This window comes from Elephas maximus, chromosome 9 (assembly GCF_024166365.1).
Source record: "Elephas maximus indicus isolate mEleMax1 chromosome 9, mEleMax1 primary haplotype, whole genome shotgun sequence".
NCBI classification, from domain to species: domain Eukaryota; kingdom Metazoa; phylum Chordata; class Mammalia; order Proboscidea; family Elephantidae; genus Elephas; species Elephas maximus.
In genome coordinates this window covers 10054333-10075970 of record NC_064827.1, presented here as the reverse complement: position 1 = coordinate 10075970, position 21638 = coordinate 10054333, and the positions used below count along the sequence as shown (strand labels likewise).

At 44.8% G+C, this 21638-nt stretch overlaps 1 protein-coding gene across 3 annotated transcripts in view; it reads left to right on the top strand.

The window, feature by feature from the left end:
• DOCK8 (dedicator of cytokinesis 8) overlaps window positions 1-21638 on the top strand; it is a 214857-nt gene that overhangs the window by 80643 nt on the left and 112576 nt on the right. For all 3 annotated transcript variants that reach the window (XM_049896144.1, XM_049896142.1, XM_049896143.1), the window contains 10 exons: window positions 1255-1378; window positions 5523-5735; window positions 7029-7114; window positions 9464-9530; window positions 11401-11550; window positions 14851-14931; window positions 16896-17055; window positions 19619-19755; window positions 20153-20246; window positions 21252-21414. In XM_049896144.1, the coding sequence (XP_049752101.1) occupies window positions 1255-1378; window positions 5523-5735; window positions 7029-7114; window positions 9464-9530; window positions 11401-11550; window positions 14851-14931; window positions 16896-17055; window positions 19619-19755; window positions 20153-20246; window positions 21252-21414 (1275 nt within the window). The remainder of the gene's footprint in view (window positions 1-1254; window positions 1379-5522; window positions 5736-7028; window positions 7115-9463; window positions 9531-11400; window positions 11551-14850; window positions 14932-16895; window positions 17056-19618; window positions 19756-20152; window positions 20247-21251; window positions 21415-21638) is intronic.

Genomic DNA, 21638 nt, shown 5'->3' with positions numbered 1-21638 from the left:
AGTGACCCTCTAGGACAGAGTAGGACTGCCCCATAGGGTTTCCAAGGAGTGGCTGGTGGATTCAAACTGCCAACCTTTTGGTTAGCAGCCGAGCTCTTAACCACTTAACCACCAGGGCTCCACAGGTGACACTGAGACATTTTAATTTATCTTTAATTCATTAAACACTTGCTCTGTGTTCACCAGGGTGCATAACCCTGCACCCCAAAGGGTTAGAAATGCTGTATTTGGATCATCACTAGCTCTCCTACGTTCTCTGCTCTGTCTGCTCTTTGGCCTGCCTGATAAATCCTCAACCTCCCTTCACGTCCTGCTCCCAGCTTACTCAGTAGTGTTTCTAGCAACGTGGGAATTCAAGCAAGATGCCTGCATGTTTGCGCAATTGCTTTGCGGCACATTCTCTGGGAAGCCTTTGAGTCGTAGGAGCCCAGGTGGCGCAGTGGTTAAGAACTGAGCTGCTAACCAAAAGGTCAGCAGTTCGAATCCACCAGTCACTCCTTGGAAACCCTATGGGGCAATCCTGCTGTGTCCTATAGGGTTGCTATGAGTCAGAATCAACTCCAGCACAACAGGCCTTGGTTTGGGTCATAAAAATGGGGAATAGTACATACGCTGGTTTCTGTAGTTATTATTTGGCCACTTAGGTCTGTTGCCTTTTCCAGAATGTTCTAATTTCATTCTCCAGGGGAAAGTGCTAGGCATTATATTTCAATACCCTTTTTCCATAGCTACACATTTTTTAAAACACAACTTCTGCTGGAGTTCAAGGAGCATAGATTAAGAATGTTAGCCAAAAGTTTTGGTGGCTACATCATGGATTTCTATTTTTCCTTAACCACGCCCCTCCTTTTTTATTCATGCAGATGAAATGTTTTCCTCTATTTTTATCTTCAAACAATCTTTATTTGCTTCTTCTGCATGCTGCTGGATTTATCCTGGCCTCTTACACTTTGGCTTGTAGCCAAATGCCCCACAGCTGAATGACTGCGCCTCTGGATGCCATCCTCCCAGGCCGGCCCTGCCTTCAATAGCAGGCCAGCCAGAAGGCCACCCCGGATCTCGTGACAACAGAGCCTTGTAGTAGCCCCACTGCATAATTAGACGTGAGCATTTACAGTTGGTCCTGTCTCTGCAAGTGCTTTCAGACTTAAGTCCAAACTTAGGCCGTTACTTTCATGTCCAAGCTAATGGTTTTGCCCTTCTCCCTCTCTTTTCTGTCTCTCTTTACAAATTGAATAATAACAACCACAAAAGGAATCAAGGGAGCTCGGAGACCTGCGGTTTTAAGAAGACTGGATCCCGAAAAGATTTTCACAAGACGCTGCAGAAGCAGACATTTGAGTCAGAGACCTTGGAGTACGCTGTACCCAGTGCTCAGGTACTTCCTGTTAACACGAGGTCACCTGGGTTACCTGGTACCTGCAGGGTTCTGCCCAGGGCAAGCTGTCGACTTGTTCTTAGCTGAAATAAAACATAGCCTCGCAGAGTATTAGAAGAGGAACTCCAACATCTGAGTCAGGGACACCTATTTCCCAAACTTGTTTGTAACTGCAGTGAAAACCCAGGAGCTCAATAAGTAAAGTAGATCAAAGTGGAGCATCTCTAATAAATGGGGCTGTGACAATTCCTGCAGAAGCTCGGTGGGGTCCCAAAGGCAGGATGTTGTTGTTGTTGGATCCACTGGCGGATTCTAACTGCCAGTTGTTGGGTTAGTGCCCAGCACTTAAACTCTGTGCCACCAAAAACCCGTTGCCATTGAGTCGATTCCGGCTCATAGTGACCCTATAGGACAGCGTAGACCTGCCCCACAGGGTTGCCAAGGTTGTAATTTTTACTTTACCCAAGCGGATTGCCACATTTTTGTCCCATGGAGAGGCTGATGAGTTCAAACCGCAGACCTTTTGCTTAGTAGCCAAGCGCTTAACCAGTGTGCCACCAGGGCTTCTAAGTGACCACTAGGCAGTGTTGTTGTTGGGTGCTGTCCAGTTGATTTTCGACACATAGGAGCCCCATGTGATAGAGTAGAACTGCCCCATAGGGTTTTCTAGGCTGTAATCTTTACAGAAGCAGATCACAAGGTCTTTCTCTGGTGCGAAGTCACTGGGTGGGTTCAAACTGCTGATCTTTACAGTGAGCAGCCAAGCGCTTAACTGTTGTGCCACCAGGGCTCTGCAGAGGGATTAAAAAGCCAGGCTCTGAGGCCAGTCTGCCCCAGTTCTCTTTGTGGCCATGCCACATGCCAACACTATAACCTTAGGCAAGATGTTTAGCCCTACGTGCTTGCATTTCCTCCCCTGGAAAACCCGATAATTATAGTAACTGTATTGTCCATCAAATCTATTCCACTTCTCACGGTCAACTCCACTTCGATTCTGACACTGACTGAGTGAGTGCAATCGATCCAATTCCAATTCAAGTGCACCTGCAGCACTTCTTCCCTGACCCTTACCACCTGGAGCTCTGCCAGACCTCACAAGTTAAAGAACACCGTCCTCCAGACTGCCAGGTCTGCCCAAGACTTCAGACCGTGGCTTCGACCTGGTTCTTTCCAGTTCAGTCATGGCTGACAATGCAAAACTGGAACAGACCCTAATGTTCCCAATTTGGGTGTTCTGGACTGGAACGGGAAAAATAACCAGTCACATCCCTGAAATGGGGTACTCAGAAGAGGCGTGGTGAGCCCTTTCAGGAGCCTGATGCAGGAGACTGGATTATTGTCAGGACTGCGGAGAGCCACACACGTTCAAAGCAGCGCAGTAGGCTGCCATCTCTGAGCAGGGCAGTGCTGTTTCCGACTCTGCTCCAAATCTGAGGGGCAAGAGGTTCGGTTGCTATGCAATGTGTACACTGCCCTTGTTTTGTAAGAAGGCCATTAGGTTTCTAGCAGGGCTTCGAAGCATAATTTTTTCCCATTCTGGTTACCATTCTGGAGTACCCAAATTGTAAACTTTAGGGTCTGTTGCGGTTTTGCTTCCTTGGCCGTGAGTGAACCGGGAAGAACTGGTTCGAAGCCCTGCTTCTGATGCTACTCACAAGCTTGGGGGTCCCCAGGTCCTACTCACTTCTGACCTACTGGCTCCCACTATTCCCTCAGGTTCAGTAATTCACTAGGATGACTCACAGAACTGAGGAAGGCACTATACTTAGGTTTACAGTTTTTACTATAGCAAAAACGATAAAAATGAAGAGACCCAGAGGGTGAGGTCAGGAAGGATTCCCTGTTTAGAGCTCCATGTCCCAAAAGGGGATGCGCTACCTCCCACATGTATTGTTGATGTCTATCACCAACCAGGAAGCCCATGGAGTTTCCATGTCCAGAGCCTTTATTGCTGTGGGAGTAGTGCAGAATAGAATCGTGCTATGTGGGGTTTTCAAGGCTGCAACCTTTTGGAAGCAGATCCCCAGGTCTTTCTTCTGAGGTTCCTCTGGGTGGGTTCAGACTGTTAACCTTTGGCTAGTATTCAAGCGCTTAATAGTTTGTGCCACCCAGGGATCCTAAGACTTTATTAGGGCTTCATTATGTAGACATGGAGCCCTGATGGTGAAGTGGTTAAGAGCTCGGCTGCTAACCAAAAGGTTAGCAGTTCAAATCCACCAGCTGATCCTTGGAAACCATAAAGGGGCAGTCCTATTCTGTCCTGTTGGGACACTATGAGTCAGAATCAACTCAATGGCAATGGGGTTTATTTTGCGTTATATAGACATGATTGATTGAATCAACGCTCTACCTTCCCACGAGGCCAGGCTGATATCATGAGGGAAGAGATTGGAGTTAGCAGAACCTAGAACCTCCAAAGAGGGGAGGAAGCGTGGCCAAGGAGGAGGAATTGCCCTGCTGGTATTAGTATCTCCAAGGCAAGTTCCAAAAGCAATTCAATTCATTTTCCCCAAGCTCTTAGGAATTCTAATCCAGGCAAAAGAGTTAATAATTATGGTATTAATATTGATTATTGCCAGCACATTAAGTTTAGGTCAAATTTATAATCTGGTTGATTAGCCCTTTCTGAGTAGACACATGCCACAAAAAAGTGTGTAGTGTATAAAAACACGCAATGGCACGTCCACTTAGTGAAACTTAAGGAATAGCAAAAAAAAAAAAAAACCCAGTGCTGTCGAGTCAATTCCAACTCATAGTGACCCTATAGGACAGAGTAGAACTGCCCCATAGAGTTTCCAAGGAGCGCCTGGCGGATTCGAACTGCCGACCCTTTGGTTAGCAGCCGTAGCACTTAACCACTACACCACCAGGGTTTCCTCAGGAATAGCATCTTAGTGTAAATCGTGTAGATATTTATAACTGATCCACCTATATTCTTAGCACATATTGAATATAGTTACTTGTTCTTTGCCAAATCTTTGTTTGGTATGCAATTTCCCACTACCAAGATATTCCTAATTGAAGAAATCTACTCTGTGACTGATTTAAGATGCGGTTTTTTTTGTTTTTTTTTTAATGTGTTCCAGCTAACAGAGGATACTGCTCAAAGAACAAATGTTCTGCCTCCTCTGGCTTTCCTCCTCCTTTTTGGGGGGCAGGCAGGTGCATGTTCCTGTGAGAGTTACAGAAGTCCTGTAGGAAAGGGTTCCCAGAGCCTCCTCTCTGTCTTTATTATTGTTGTTGCTGTTGTTAGGTGTCATCAAGTCAGTTTCGACTCATAGCAACCCTAGGTACAACAGAACGAAACACTGCCCAGTCCTGGGCCATCCTTAAATTGTTGTTATGCTTGAGCCCATTTTTGCAGCTACTGTGTCATTTTTGGGTGTCAATCCATCTCATTGAGGGTTATCCTCTTTTTCACTGACCCACTACTTTACCAAGCATGATGTCCTTCTCCAGGGACTGGTCTCTTCCTGTCTTTGGGAGCATAATGTTCAGCTTTGGGGTTTATATAAGGTTTAATTTGGAAGGGTCCTCAGTGATGATCTTATTTTACAATTTGGAAAATCCAGTTCAGGAGTTGAGGTTGCCATGGGGTCTCTTCCTGCCCCAGTTCAGCCTCTTTGTCCTGCTTGCACCCTATTCCCTCTCTGCCTGCTCGAGCATGAGACTTGGACATGGTTCATAAGAGACTTGGCTGCCAACCTCCAGAGAAGAACAAGGCCCAAGCTCATTGGAACATAGTACGGTTTTCAAACCTTTCCGCAAAGACTGGCTTATATGCCACCAAGGAGTACCAAACCAAACCCGTGGCCGTCAAGTCGATTCCAACTCATAGCAACCCTGCAGAACAGACTAGAACTGCCCCTTGGAGCTTTCAAAGAGCAGCTGGTGGGTTCAGACTGCTGACCTTTTGGCTAGCAGTTGAGCTCTTAACCACTGTGCCACCACGGCTCCAACCAAAGAGTAGGAAGGAGATACTTCATTTTGGGATTGTCAGGCTCGCAAGTGAAGGCATCATTCTGTCAAACTCCTTGAGGCCTTAGATTCTGTAGACCAAAGCTGGAGCAGCACTGGGACATCCTAGATTCCTAGTCTTCATTTTCCACCCCGCTGTCTCACGAAGGTGTGCCTTCTCGCACAGACAGGCCCCCGGAGCTTGCGTGTGCTGTGTGACGTGTCCGGGAAAGGTCCTATCACTGCCTGTGACTTCGACCTCCGCAGCCTGCAGCCTGACCAGCGGCTCGGACACCTCCTGCAACATGTCAGCGCCGAAGACTTTGAGCGGCAGAATGAGGAGGCCCGGAAGACCAACCGGCAGGCCGAGCTGTTCGCCCTCTACCCGTCGGTGGACGAGGTGGGTGCATGTCTCAGGCTGGGGCATGTCAGGGGAGACCCCAAGAGCAGGGTATGATCCCTGTTGTTGTTGTGTGCCATCGAGTTGATTTTGATGCATGGCAACCCCGTGTCACAGAGTAGAACTGCCCCATAGCGTTTTCTAGGCTGCAATCTTTACGGGAACAGGGTGCCACGCATTTCTTTTGAGGCATCTGTTGGGTGGGTTCCAACTGCCAACTCTTCAGTTAGCAGCCGAGTGTAGAGCTGTTTGTGCCACCGGGGACCTTGTCTTTGTGTAGAGGAATATAACGAAGATGCAATGGTAGTTCCGATTTAAGGGTTAAAAGTTACAGTTGTTGTTGCCATCTCCGGTTCATGGCAACTCTATGTACAAGCATAACAAAACTTTGCTTGTGACCCATAGGGTCTTCGCTGGCTAATTTTCAGAAGTAAATCACCAGGTCTTTCTCTCTATTCTGTCTTAGTCTGGAAGCTCTGCTGAAACCTGTCCATCACAGCTGACCCTGCTGGTATCTGAAATACCGGTGGCATAGCTTCCAGCATCATAGTGACATGCAAGCCACCTTGGGATGACACACTGACAGATAAAAAAATGGCTGGTGCAAATGTTACTATAAGGACTTGATATAGCTCTTTAAGTTGTTCGTCCCTGGGTGGTAAAATAGGCAGGCATATCTTTTAATTTGTCATTACTAGGCTTTCATATACTTAGAATTTCAGTGAGTTCTAGCTGGGCACGTCTATATAGAATCTGTAAATTCAACCCCAAATCTCTTATTATCTTTTTATGAAAACAATGAATGGAGAAAGAGGCTCTGTGATAGCACTGAAGGTCTCTATCCTGAAGCAAACTATTCTGATTCAGATCTCGGATCTGAAACTCATGTATTTACAACTAATGCCCTTTGGCTGGAGAAATATTCTGAGTGTGTACTTGAAGCAGGCCAAAAAAACAAAAAACAATAGGTATAAGATTTTGCAATGCCATCTGGTGGATATTACTAAGCCATACCCATGCCCCGTTTCCTTCCTTCCTCCCTCAGTCTCTTTGTCTTCGGTGTGTGGGTTTCTGAAAGGAGAAAAGCTTTGGCCTAAGTGCTGACTCTGATGGCTGGGGGTTGGAGAGCAGTCTCTTGTAAAAGTCGGGATGTTTTTCTGCCATTAGAAATAAGCAAATGCGAGTTGACTCGGGCAGTGAGGGTGGCCTTCCCTCCCCTGGGTTGAGTCCAGCTGGACAGCCACCCCTCCTGGAAACTCACTCCTGATCTCTTTGCAATGTGACTAATAACAGGAGGATGCTGTGGAAATACGTCCGGTACCAGAATGTCCTAAGGAACATCTGGGCAACAGAATCCTGGTCAAGTTGCTGACCCTGAAGTAAGTATCGGTTACACATTACCCATGACATTAGGATTCATCTTGCCTTTTAGATACAAATTGTGTCTTTATCATCAGATCTTGAATGATATTATTATATTATACATTATTAAAAGATAATTTTTATTCATTTTTAAAATAATTGATTTTATTTCTTGTTGCTGTTCTTGAGAAAATACACAGCAGAACATACACCGATTCAACCATTTCTACACCCACAATTCAGTGACATTGATGACACCCTTCCAGTTGTCCAACCACTCTCACCCTCCCTTTCTGAGCTGTTCCTCCCCCGTTAACATAAACTCACTGCCCCTAAGCTTCCTGTCTAACCTTTCGAGTTGCTGTTGTGAGTTTGATCCCATATAGATAGTTCTTTGAAAGAGCACAATGTTCACAACAGACATTCTTTACTAGTTAAGCTGAGCTATTGTTGGGCTTTAGAAGACTTCAGGGGATATTTTTGGTTTAAGGTAAGATTATTTTAGGGTGATAGTTTCAGGGGTCATCCATCCTCCGTGCCAACGCACATTTAACAGTGACCAGAGTAGAGAGAGCGTCCTTCAGGAAGCCCGACACCATTGTCAGCCCTCTCCCTGCCCCCACAGGATGCCTGGCGAGGTTGATTTTAAATGCAGTGAGTAGCTCTGCTGTTAGGGACAGAGGAAATCTCCCCGGTGATGCTCATCACCAAGCCTTCTAGACCGTTCCAGTAAACAAGCGGCACCTATTCTCACAGGTGGTCAAACATGGCCCGTTAATACACATGTGCTATTAAAAAAAAAAAAAAAATGAGTCACTTGGATTTCTCTTAATGGAAATTGCCAAGCGATTTTTTCCTCCAACTTTGAAAAATGAAATTAAGTAGAATTGAGGTATTGCCTAGTACACCTGGCCTGCTGAAAAACCAGTTACCACGGAGTGCATTCTAACTCGTAGTGACCCTGTATGTATCTTAAATAGCATCCATACCCACACTGACCTGCAAGAGGAGTGATGGACCAAAGATAAGGTCCTACAACTTTGAGTAAACTGGATAAAAGGAAGAAAGTTCTTATAATAAACCTAGAATGTTAAAAATATGAATAGTAAAAATTGAGCATTAATGTTAAAAAGACACATTTTCCCGTTGACCTTAATAAGCGGGGTTCTATTTATAATCCTATAGGTTTTATCAACAAGGGAATTTTTAAAAACTCATTGAGATATACAAATGTCTGTGTTTTGCTTTTGAGAAATATATAAACCTTGAAGGATACAGAAGGAATTAGGCCTGGCATGATTTTGCAAATGCTTGTAGCAGCAAGAAAAAAAAGAAGACAATAAAAATATTTTTCTATTTTGTGTTTCAAGGGAGGGAAAAAGTCTTTTAGTTTAAAGTTTAATGCCATCTTAGGCTTGGAGGGGCCTTCTAGGTGGTGAATTTTCAGTGTGGGTAAGATTTAACCCAGGAAAATTATTTGAAATGCAGGTTTTGGGAGACCTCCCTCTACACCACCCCGCTCCCCCAAGAGATGCTGGTTCACATTTAGGTCCTGGGTGGAAACCAAGGAACCTGCATTTTGACAAACTCTTTGGAAGTTTGTCCCAAGCAGTTTTTGGGAGAATGTACCATCTACCATGATCTCAACTGATGATAAATTTTCCACGAGCTTCTCATATTTCTCAACCAAGATCCCAGTAAAAAACCAAATCCATTGCCGTCAAATCGATTCCCTGATGGTGCAGTGGTTGAAGCATTCGGCTGCTAACTGAAAGGTCAGCAGTTCAAACCCACCAGCTGCTCCTTGGGAGGAAGATGTGGCATTCAGCTTCCATAAAGATTATAGCCTTGGAAACCCTAAGGGGAGGTTCTACTCAGAGTCCCAGTGTGATTCTCATGGAGCCCTGGTGGCACAGTGGTTAAGCATTTGGCTACTAACCAAAAGGTCAGCAGTTGGAATGCACCAGCCACTCCTTGGAAGCCCTATAGGGTAGTTCTACTCTGTCCCATAGGGTTGCTATGAGTCAGAATCGACTAGATGGCAATGTGTGTGTGTGTGTGTGTGTGAGATTCGCATATGTATGGAGTTATCCAAACACGTCTGCATTTTTAACCATTTCCTATGTCCAGGTGGAAACCCTGGTGGAGTAGCGGTTAAGTGCTACCGCTGCAAACCAAAAGGTCAGCAGCTGGAATCCACCAGGCACTCATTGGAAACTCTATAGGACAGTTCTAGTCTGTCCTATGGGGTCACTACGAGTCAGAATCGACTCTATGTCAATGGGTTTGGTTTTGGTTTATGTCCAGGTACTTTCAGAAAACTCAAAATTAGCCAAGTTACAACTATCTCTCTCTTCCTCTCCCAGGTTTGAGATTGAAATTGAGCCTCTGTTTGCCAGCATTGCCCTCTATGACGTTAAAGAAAGAAAAAAGGTAAGCCACTGTAACCTTGAGGGTGGCAGAGAATAGCCCATCTGTGAGGTACACAGACCATCCATGATTCTCGGGTTCCCGTTTTTAAATCTCACTTCTGTGCAGCAAAGACATCTCAGATTTGAGAGCATGCGACCTCTGATGGATCCAGTTCTCTTGCCTTTGTAATTTTTGAACGGATGATCTGAGAACATTGGTGATATATGTTCTTTGCAGAATCTTTCAGGGAAAGGTCTGTTGGAGGTGGTGGCTGGGTTGGGATACAGAGAGAAATAAAATAGCACATGGGGTCCCCATAAAACAAAGCCATTTAAATACGTTGTTGACAAGCTGGAGTGTGCACAGAAAGTTTCCTCACCTTGGGCATGTTTTGCACCGTGAAATGGGCTCATTGTTAACGCAAAGCATCTTGGCAGTAAAAATCTTCATACCCCACTGGGGAAGACCTCAGCAAGTGCAAAGTGCTTTTGAGCAAAAAGAATTCTGTGACCCACAAATCCCCTTGAGTGTTTTTGTGGTTAGTCATTTTGTAACACTTAAAGAGGAAGACCCTCAACAAGATGGATTGACCCAGTGGCTACAACAATGGGCTCAAACATAGCAACGATTATGAGGATGGTGTAGAGCCGGGCAGTGTTTCCTTCTGTTGTATGTAGGGTCACTGTGAATTGCTCGACAGCAACTGACAACAACGACAAAGGAGAAAAAATACCAAAACCAGAGCAGGATGTTTCAGTCCCTCTTTACCCATAACCCTTGTAGATTTAAGGAAACATGTGTCTGTTGAATGAATATTAATAACCCCTGAGATTTGTATGAGGGTAGGCTAATGGCTGTAACAAACAGACCCTCAAATTCAGTGGTTTACAGCAATGGTTCTCAAACTGTAATACATATCAGAATACCCTGTGTTGTTGAGTCAATTCTGATTCGTCGCAACCCCATGTGACAGAGTACTGCCTCATAGGGTTTTCTAGGCTGTAATCTTTACAGGAGCAGATTGCCAGGTCTTTCTCCCTCAGAGCCGCTGAGTAGATTTGAATTGCCAACTTTTTGGTTAGCAGATAGCTGCAGAGCACTTAAGTGTTGCGCCACCAGGGCCTCTCTGAATACCCTATAAAAAGAAAAACCAAACTCATCGCCATCGAGTTGACCCTAAAGGACAGAATAGAACTGCTCCATAGGGTTTCCAAGGAGCGCCTGGTGGATTTGAACTACCAATCTTCAGTAAATCACAGATTGCTGGACCTTACCTGCAGACTTCTTGATTCAGCAGGTCTGAGTCTTTGGGTGCCAACAACGTCTAAGGGCTTGACTACTAACCAAAAGCTTGCCAGTTCAAACCCACCCAGAGGCGCCTCGGAAGAAAGGTCTGGCAATCTGCTACTGAAAAATCACAGCTTTGAAAACCCTATGGAGCACAGTGCTACTCTGACACACGTGGGGCTACCATGAGTTGGAATCAACTCCATGGCAACCAGTTTGGCTTTTTGGGGGTGGGGCCTGAGAATCTTCATTTCTAGCAAGCTCTCAAGCGATGCTGATGCTGCTGGCCTGAGAGCCTTTTGAGAACCACCTGCTTAAAGAACACGAAGTTTCTGTCTTTGTGCCTTGACATCATTGGCACTCTGGAAATACTGGCTGCTGGATAAGAATGTGGATGTTTTGGGGAGTCTCTCTCAAATCGCTTCCACATATCTAGAAATTGTGGCAAAAGATCAGATTTTCTGAACCATGTCCTTGATTCCACCCATTCCTCTGTTGAGATGTTTTTGTGTTTTTGCACTCCTTTGTTTTTTTTTTTTACCATGTTTAGACCATGAGAACAAAACAGTTCTGACTTCCCGTGCCCTCTGCGGTTCCTTTACAGATCTCAGAAACTTTCCACTGCGACCTGAACTCGGACCAGTTCAAAGGCTTTCTGCGCACCCACACCCCCTCCGTGGCGGCGTCGAGCCAGGCGAGATCTGCGGTGTTCTCTGTCACCTACCCCTCCACCGACATCTACCTGGTCATCAAGGTATTAAACATGATCTGATTTGCATATCCTGTTGTTCCCATGGCCGCTTCATCTCCAGCACATGTCTGGGGTGAAAGAGATATCAGGGAGTGTCTGCTTGTCTTCTGCAAGGTTCTTTTTGTTTCCTTCTCAACTTCCCTCTTTCTTCCCCAATACGAGAAAATTCTGTGCCAGAAGCTGGAAAGACAGTGCGTTTTGGACTCTCCCGGCCCTAGGTTTGAATCCTGGTTTTACAACTTAGTAGCGATATGACTCTGGTCAATTACCTAACCTCTCTGAGACTTACTTTCCTCATCCGTCAGGTGGGGATAATAACACAGATCTCAAAGAGTAGCCGTGGAGAAATTGGAGCCTTCTCATCCATTATTGGTAGGAATGTAAAATGGCATAGCTGCTGTGGAAAACAGTTTGGCAATTCCTCAAAAAGTTAAACATAGAATCACCATTACTATCGAGTCCACTCCAACTCATAGAGACCTTATTGGACAAAGTAGAACTGCCCCATAGGGTTGCCAAGGAGACGCTGATGAATTCGAACTGCTGACCTTTTGCTTAGCAGCCCAGCTCTTAACCACTGCGCCACCAGGGCTCCAGAATCACCATATGGCCCAGCATTTCCACTCCTAGATAGATACCAAAACAACTGAATGCAAGGACTGAAACAGGTATTTGTACGCCAGTGTTCACTGCAGCACTATTCACAGTAGCTAAAAGATAGAAACAGCTTAGATGCCCTTCAACAGATAGATGGATAAACGAAGTGTGGTAGATATGTACAACGGAGCATTATTCACCCAGAAAGAGAAACAAAGCCCCAATACATGTTACGACGTGGATGAACCTTGAAAACGTCATGCTAAGTGAAAGCAGCTGAACACAGAAGGACAAATATTGTATGAGCCCACCGACTTGTACGGAGACCACAGTTCATTAGTGGTACAGGGGCAGGTGGGAGCGAGAAAAGGGCAGTTAAACGTAAGAAGCACTGAGGCTCTGTTATTAAAAGCGATGAAAAAGTAATTTGGCAGTGGGTAGTGAAGATATAGTGAAGATGTTTACAAACACAGTGAATGTGATTAATGTCACTGAATGGTTTGAGAAAAAAGACTGACATAGCAAATATTTTGTCGCATATGTTTTTACCACAATAAGAAAATGTCTCAAGAAAAAAAATGTTTTGATATAGAGAATACCAAACCAAACCCGTTGCCGTCGAGTTGATTCTGACTCACAGAGACCCTACAGGGCAGAGTCGAAATGCCCCACAAGGTTTCCAAGGCTGTAATCTTTACAGAAGCAGGCTGCCACATCTTTCTCCCACGGAGCAGCTGGAGGGTTCGAACTGCTGATGTTTTTGGTTAGCAGCCAAGCACTTAACCACTGCACCACCAGGGCTCCTAATATAGAGTACAGGAGTGATAAAGCAAATGTGGAAAAATGTTAGCAACTAGCGAATAAAGAAGCTACTATTACAGCTACTCTAAAGTTGTAGATTATTTTAAAATAAGTTTTAAAAAAAATTCCCAGGTGACTGTGACACGTGCCTTTCCCCTACCCTCCATGGCTATGAGGAAGCGCGCATTTCATGAGACGCACTTTTACACGTAAATCGTGGAGGACACACGAGGGCTACCTGGGTCGCTACACACTAGGAGTGCTTCAGCCATGGAGTTCCCACTTCTCGCTTAACGTCCTCATTAAAAAGTTCCTCACCTCTGTTCAAAGTTCACTTTTAAAGACCACATCCTTACCCATGGGCATTGTGGGAAACTGAGCTTCCGTCCAACTTCCTCTCCAAGCTGCTTGACCATGAGCCTCGGGAGAAGACGGGCCATGTTCATCTTGTTCACCCCTCTCCCTCTCCAGTAACTACTACATAATTTTTGAATGAATGAGCAAGTGAATGGTGCTGACTAGTGGGGATACTGGGGAATCTCTAGCTCAACTACGGAGCCCTGGTGGCGCAGTGGTGAAGCACTTGGCTGCTAACTGAAATGTCAGAGGTTTGAACCCACTGGTCACTTCTCAGGAGAAAAGACCTGGCGATCTGCTCCCATAAAGATTATAGCCTTGGAAACCTACAGGGCCATTGTGCTCTGCCAAACAGGGTCTCTATGAGGCAGAACCGACTCTACGGCAATGGGTGTTTTGGCGTGCTAGCTCAAAGGCCATGTGTGTGTTCCCACCTGGGGTGTCTCTCTGGGGGATCAGCCGTCCTTTCATATTCTGACAATGTGAGAGTGACTTAAGTGTCTGGCGTGAGGAGAGATTTCCTTCCCGAGGCGTCCCTGAAGTTGTTGTCCGTTGAGTAGTCCCAACTTAACCCCTTACAAACCCCACTAAACGTCCCTCCATCAGTAGGGTATTTCTGGTTTAAATGCTTTCTGCCTAATTAATAGACCTCTCCTATTGGAGTATACTGACCCACATTTCTTCTTCAAGAACCATCTCAACTAATGACACAAAGCTAATAGAGCTAATTGCACTTGGCTGAATTTTCCTTGAGCAGAGGGTTGGGAAATTTCATTCTCCCTTTCTTTTTTCTAAACATGGTGCCAGGCAGGTCCTTTACTTGAGGCAAAGTGGAAGAAGACCCTTGAGTATTTATTGCGTGGTGTTGTAAATACTTGAGTTTTTATAGCACTTATTGGTATTATCAACCAGCTGGGTTTTTTTTTTTTTACCAAAGAGAGAAGCCGTATGATCCTTGGGCTTTCGCATTTCCTTTCTGGTCTGTTAAATCAAGAGAAGCAGCCCTAATAGGAAATACAAGGGAGATAATTACAGATAATTTATTCTGTTCATTTATTCATTTAGTGGAAGGTTCCAGTCCCCACCCCGACTTTCAGAGAGGCCGTATCTCTTTTTTTACGATGTAAGCAATAGTCAAGAAAATGAGTTTCTCGCTTCCTACATATGTCTCCTGTGCTTTGCTTTATAAGATAACTTTCACTGCATTTTTATCGTAGACATTATACATGTTTATTGTTTAAAGATAGAAAGTAGACATCAGCAATAGGAAGAAAATAAAAATCACCTATAATCCTGCCATACAATGACACCTACTGTTAACGTTTGGTGTGTATCTACCCTTACCCTTCTAATAAGCCTTGATGATTTTTTTTTAACAAAACTGGATAATAATCTTCATATTAATTATCTTTTAATCAAAAAAACCTATCATAGATATCTTCCCATGTTATTAAATCGTGTGATAAAACATCATTTTGATGGTGGCGTAGATTCCATGATGTGAATGTCAACGAATGTGCTTTGTTTTAACATTATTTTTGTTGGCAGATAGAAAAAGTCCTTCAGCAAGGAGAGATCGGAGACTGTGCAGAACCCTACATGGTTATCAAAGAAAGCGATGGTGGAAAGGTATGCTGTTTCACGCATTGTTGAATATCGACATCTTCTAATAGGCAGATCTTTTCAGGTGTGTTCCATGAAATAGTTAATGGGGCGTGGTCCATACTGCGTCCCCAGGTGAGACATAATTAATTGTATTTAAACAAAAGAAACAAGAGAAACTGGCCATTGAGGATACATTTTAAAAGACATAAATTATTGAACTCACCAATGATGCTCTGAGGAGCCCTGGTGGCACGACAGTTAAGCATTCAACTGCTAACTGAAAGGTTGGTGGTTCAGATCCACCCAGCGGCTCCTTGAGAGGAAGACCTGGTGATCTGGTCCTGTAAAGATTACAGCCAAGAAAACACTATGCGGCAGTTCTGCCTGTCACATGGGGTCACTGTGAGTTGAAATTGTATCAGCGGTAAGTCACAACAACAACACAATGATGATACACACCAGAGTATAAAACAAAACTTGACCAGGGCAAGCCACCTCCTGTCTTATTGGGTCTGTGGCTTTGACCCAGCTGGTTGGGATGGCTGTGGAGACCCAACGAAACCCACCAGTGCCCAAAGCTCCACTGGCCTCCTCAGCAGCCTGGGGCACCGTCCTGTCTAATAGGGCAATGGGGAGGGCTGAGATCACTGCACACGATCCCTGCGTGGGACAAAAGGATAAGCGCTCGGCTACTAATTGAAAGGTTGGCAATTCGAATTCACTAAGAGGCTCCTCAGAAGAAAGGCCTGGTGATCTGTTTCCAGAAGGTCACAGCCATGAAAACCCTATGGAACAGTTCTACTCAAACCCACATGGGGTGGCCATGGGTTGGCGTTGACCTGATGGCAACTGATCTTTGTGGTAATGTACACCGTAAGTCATTAGCACAATACAGATAGGGAACCTGTGAAAAGGACACTGCTCCTTGGTATTCATTTGCCAAGGTCCCCAATATAATTGTAAAAACCTGGTCTTTCTGGAATAGCACTTACCTAATCAGCATCCTGGAACTCTGGTGGTGCAGTAGTTAAGCTCTCAGCTGCTAGCCAGAAGGTCAGAGGTTCAAACCCACCAGCTGCTCCATGGGAGAGAGATGTGGCAGTTGATGACAGCCTTGGAAACCCTATGGGGCAGTTCTACTCTGTTCTGTAGGGTCACTATGAATCAGAATTGACTTGCTGGCAATGGGTTTGGGGTTTTAAAGTCAGCATCCTACTACAGACTCATAGATTTCAAGTCAGATTTGTTGAGCTAAAGACTTTTTTTTTTTTAAGAATCCACCTTTTATTCTGAATTTAGAAGAAGACCTTGGAAGTACTGTCAACCTAATAAGGAAGTTGTTAAGAACCTTTATGTGTCTTTTTGGAGTTTCCCAAGGCAACTTTTGAAAAACAGATTAGCTTGAGAGCTTGGTAGATGACATACAGAACTTTTTAGCCTGAGAGTCCCCCATATGAATCCGCATCATATAACTAACCCCCAAAAGAGGCATTAATTGAGTAGCGGGGATAACAAGCCTTGGAGATATATATATATTTTGTAAGTTGAAAGTGTAATTTATTAATTGAATGTAGCCCCTCTTTAGACCTTTCCTTTAAAAAAAAAAAAAACCTTGATTTCCTTACCAGCTAGGCTTCTGATCCCATTTGAGTCATGTTTCTGCTTGTTGGCTCTTTTTTATCATTTGTTGTTGTAGTTGTGGGGTGCCATTGAGTCGATTTTCGACTCCTAGTGACCCCATGTGTTACAGAGTTAGAACTGGCCCCTCAGGTCTCCTAGGCTGTAATTGTTATGGGAGCAGATTGTCAGGTCTTTCTCCTATGGAGCCACTGGGTGGATTTAAACCGCCAACCTTTTGGTTAGTAGCGCTTAACTATTGCGTTACCAGGGGATTTCAGAGAAGGCTGTCAGATCCACGTCAGAGGCAGTAGACTTGGGGTAGATACTGTGTTGCTTGTTTCTGATGGTCTCTTTCCATTTTTCTCTAGAGTAAAGACAAGATTGAAAAACTGAAACTTCAAGCAGAGTCCTTCTGCCAGCGTTTAGGGAAGTACCGAATGCCCTTTGCCTGGGTTCCCATAAGCCTGAGCAGCTTCTTCAATGTCTACACCCTCGAAAGGGAGGTAACTGATGCGGAGACCATGGTTGGTAAGATTTTCAACCTTCATACCAGCTCCAAGGTCAACTGCTCATTAGAGGGGCTCGGGAAGCAGTAGAGTCCCTGAGCGGTGCAACAGTTAACAGGACTGGCTACTAACTGAAAGGTTGGAGGTTTGAATCCACCCAGAGGTACCTCAGAAGAAAGGTCTGGCAGTCTACTTCCAAAAAATCAACTATTGAAAACCCTCTGGAGCACAGTTCCACTCTGACACACACGGGGTTGTCATGGGTCGAGGTTGACTCGGTGGCAACTAGTTTGGCTTTTTGGGGGTCAAGGGAAGACAATAGGATTTGGGGAGTGAAAAGAAGGCGAGAGATAGGATGAAACAGTTGTGACTGAACCACAAATGCTTGATTAGACAGTGGCCCACAACACTGTCTCGAATATTTGTGGAGCTTAAATAAATTCTTCTTTTATAGTAAGATTTTTGGATAGAATGTTCTGGATGGATTGACACTTTAAAAAATTAATTTTCAGTAGCCACCCCACTCAAAAGTAAAATTCTTAAAAATGGCAAGAAAATCTAGTAACCAGTGCATTAAACAAAGGCACGTGGCTGACTCCTAAACCTAAGAAAACCAACCGTCTCAAGGTTTCAGAAAGCAAAACTGAGGCTTCTCGGCACGATGTCCAGTCCCTGAGTGTTTATTTTGCCAAATGCAATTAAAAAAAAAAAAGAATATCTAGTTACTGTTCCAATATATTCAGCATATTTCTCTCTTTTTCATACCTCAGCCTGGATCTGAATCATTAATTTCCTTTGCAATTTTTGGGCCTGGAGCTATGGCAGGGTTTCAGAATTTTCAGGTAGACCCACCCCACCACCTGTGGCGGAGTTTCTGTTTTCCTCAATGTCTTGGTGTCCAGCAAATCTTTAAGTCTAGGTTCACATTTCTCATGCATTCTTTCGCTCTGCCACTTCTGAAATGTTGCCATTTAAGCAGGGAAGTGGAGAAAAGGGTATTTTGTCATTGCTGCCACTATTCTGGAGTCACTGTTGCATAATGAAAACCAGTAAGACCGGTTGCCATCCACTTGATTATGACTCATGGCGGCTCCATGTCTGTCAGAGTAGGACTGTGCTCCATAGGGTTTTCCATGATTGATTTTCCAGAAGTAGATCAACAGGAGTTCTTCTAAGGCACCTTTGAGTGGACTCAGACTTCCAATCTTTTGGTTAGTTACCAGTCAGAATCCCTGGGTTATTTCTGACTTGTTAATAAAAAACCTCACTTTATTGCACCCTGACCTTCAGAGCACAACTTTTTTTTTTTTTTTTAATGCTGACTTCTATGTAGACCCCAGTAGCCTTATTTGAAAGTGTTACGCCTAGAGCTTAGAGGCCACTGTAAGTAGGGTAAGTTCAGGTGTGGGGCATGCTGGGACCTCCGTAACAGGCAGGGAGGGAGGACAGGGAAGCCAGCTCAGGGATAAATTCACCCAGGTGCAGAGGCTGGTTCTTAAGAAGCAATCAGAAGATGCAGTGTACGATACTGGGGCAGTGTGGCGAGCACTGGTGACACAGAGTTCCACTTCAGCAACATGGCATGAATAAGGATGAGAAGATAGTCAAAGACAGGGATCAGCAATATTAGAGTTGTAAGGAATTTGACAAGAACCCCTGCGTATAACAGTATAAAAGCAACAAGATATATCCCAAAAGGGGATGAGAAACAATGAAGCAGAGTGTGGGGTCTCAGCCCAGAGTATCGGGGTGTGATTCAGGGTTCTGACCCCCACTGGGCAGGCCAACCAAGACAGGGACCCCATTCTGTTGCCTGGTTCACAGAGTGAGAGCAGAGGAAAGCTGGGGTTTGGAAGGTGCCAACGCTGACCCTAGCCTGTTTGGGTGGTAATCCCAAATGCCTTTAAGGCCATGTGAGTACATGCCTCTCCCAGTGGAATTCAAATGTAAAAATAAAACAAAAGCAAACAGTAATCTCTGCAGACTTTGGCTAGCTACAGCTGGGAGTCCTGCTGGTGGATCTGGTCTACCCTGATCTCTGTGTGGGAGGAGCTGCTCACGGCCTCTCTGCTCCAGCCAGAGTGGGATTAGATACTTAGACATGCAGGGGCGGGCACGTGGGACTCCAACAGGAGGACTAGGAAAGGTGAGAACCAGCAGGGGGAAACTGTTACTCAAAATATTGTGGCTATGCTTAGCATTCTTGTTCAATGACTTTGTTGTTGTTGTGTGCCGTCGAGTCAATTCTGACTCATAGTGACCCTGTAGGACAGAGTAGAACTGCCCCATAGGGTTTCCAAGGCTGTAATCTTTAGAGAAGCAGACTGCCACATCTTTCTTCTTTGGAGAAGCTGGTGGGTTTAACTGCTGAGCCTTCAGTTAGCAACCAAGCACTTATCCATTACGCCACCAGGGCTCCTTCTCAAAGACCTTAAACGTATCTTCTATGTGGTAAGGAGTCCCTGTCACTGTGAGTCATAGCTGATCCCACAGCAGCTGGTACTGGTATATACAGTAAAGTTAACAACTACTCGCGTGCTCGAACAGAAGGGCATGCTGTAGAATGATGACCGTTTTCCTTGAAGGGAGAAGCTCTGTGGGGGAGCGGAGGACTCTGTCCCAATCCAGAAGGCTTTCTGAGCGAGCCCTGTCCTTGGAGGAAAATGGGGTTGGACACAACTTCAAAGCCACTCCCATGAACGTTAACAGCTTTTTTAAGCAGGTACCTTTCCACGTTACACTGTGTCTGGCTTTGGCCCCACCTTGGCAGGGGTGCTGGAACTCTAAGGGAGGGGTATAGGTAGTGATACAGAGATGGGGCTGGGGCTTGGAGCAAAGCCTCAAGGTCATTATCTACAAACAGGGATGGTGACACGTCCTCCATGGCTGTTGGAAGTGTTAGACAGCACGATAAGAGGCTGGGCCGGGAGGGGAAGAGCAGGAATATTTGACAAGAGGTTGAACCAAATGATTTCAGAGTTACCTGTAATTCTAATTTCTCTGAAAGACAGGTTGGGAAAAAAAAAAGCACTTAAAGATAAAAGGCTACCCAGAAACCGTTAGCTCCTGACCCAAGAGCCAACGGCAGCTCTTTGCTAACATGACGCCTCTCTTGGCAGGAGGGAGACCGCCTGAGTGACGAAGATTTGTTCAAGTTCCTAGCTGACTACAAAAGGTCTTCATCCTTACAGAGGAGGGTCAAGTCCATTCCAGGTGGGGATTCTGGTCTTTATCCTCTACCACTGTGCCAGAGCCAGGATGACAGACACGTTACGTGTCTCCTGCTGAAATGTATAAAACCGCGTTTGCCGAGTGAAACGTGGGATTTTGCTTTAATGGTTAAGAAACCTGACTTGGTCTCCATTTTTGACAACGCAACGAATGTTTTCTGTTTTTGTATTTTTTTAAAGATTGCTTCTGTAAATAGAGACCATGCTTTAGATCAGGGCTCTCAGGTAACCAGTTGAACAACAACAACAAAAAAAACCAAACTAGCTGTCATAGAGACGATGCCGACTCATGGCAATCCTATGTGTGCCCCTTTTTGTCAAATGAAATATTATATGGAACCCTGTTATAAAAACAAATAATGAAGAGTCCGATTCTGTGGTTGCAGGTGAGGGCACCGACTTCATCCTTAGCTTAGTAGCCCCTGAGGCACTCCTGTAGCACCCTAGGGCACCAGGGAGCTCAGTTTGAAAACCACCAATTTTTAATGTGTGGAAGCTCCTTAACTATGTACTGTTATAGGGTAGCAGTTCCAGAAGAGACTTTAAAGGTTATCTAACACATCCCTATTCGTTTTACAGCTTCTTCCTTTTTAACTTATAGAAACTAAAGCTCAAATGTTGTCATGATGTGCATTTTTCTCAAATTATAGGAAAGTACCTAGGAATTCCAAAACTCATAGTGACCCTATGGGACAGAGTTGAACTGCCCGCATACAGTTTCCAAAGAGCACCTGGTGGATTCGAACTGCCGACCTTTTGGTTAGCAGCCGTAGCCCTTAATCACTATACCACCAGGGTTTCCAAAGCTCAAATGTTGCCGTGACAACGTGACAAACTACAGGAAAATACCTGAGAATTCCAAAACTCTTACACTGCCCCAACCTATACTCATTCTCATAAAAGAATGTGGAGTACAACAACCTTTCACAGTTCCCTTGTCACGTGGCAATTTCTTTACTAAAACAGTCTTTTTTTTCCCCCCCTTTAGGCTCACTTAAACTGGAAATTTCCCCAGCTCCAGAGACTCTCAATTGCTGTCTGACTCCTGAAATATTGCCAGTGAGACCATTTTCTGAAAACCGGTCGCGTCCACTCAAAGAGATTTTGGAATTTCCAACCCGGGAAGTATACGTCCCTCACACTGTGTACAGGTAAGGGCCGGAGACTTCTGGGAAGCCATGGCACCCACATCCCGAGTTTTTTTTGGATAATGCTTTCATCGTCCTGCAGCCTATCTTCCTGCTTCCTAAATTTTGGGGGAAATGAAACATGTTTGCGCAACCAGACCTATAATTGCTAGATCTCTTTCTAAAAATGGTTTATCCAAGTCTCTTTTAACAAGAGCCCTCTACTTCGGTCATAATTTAGGACCATA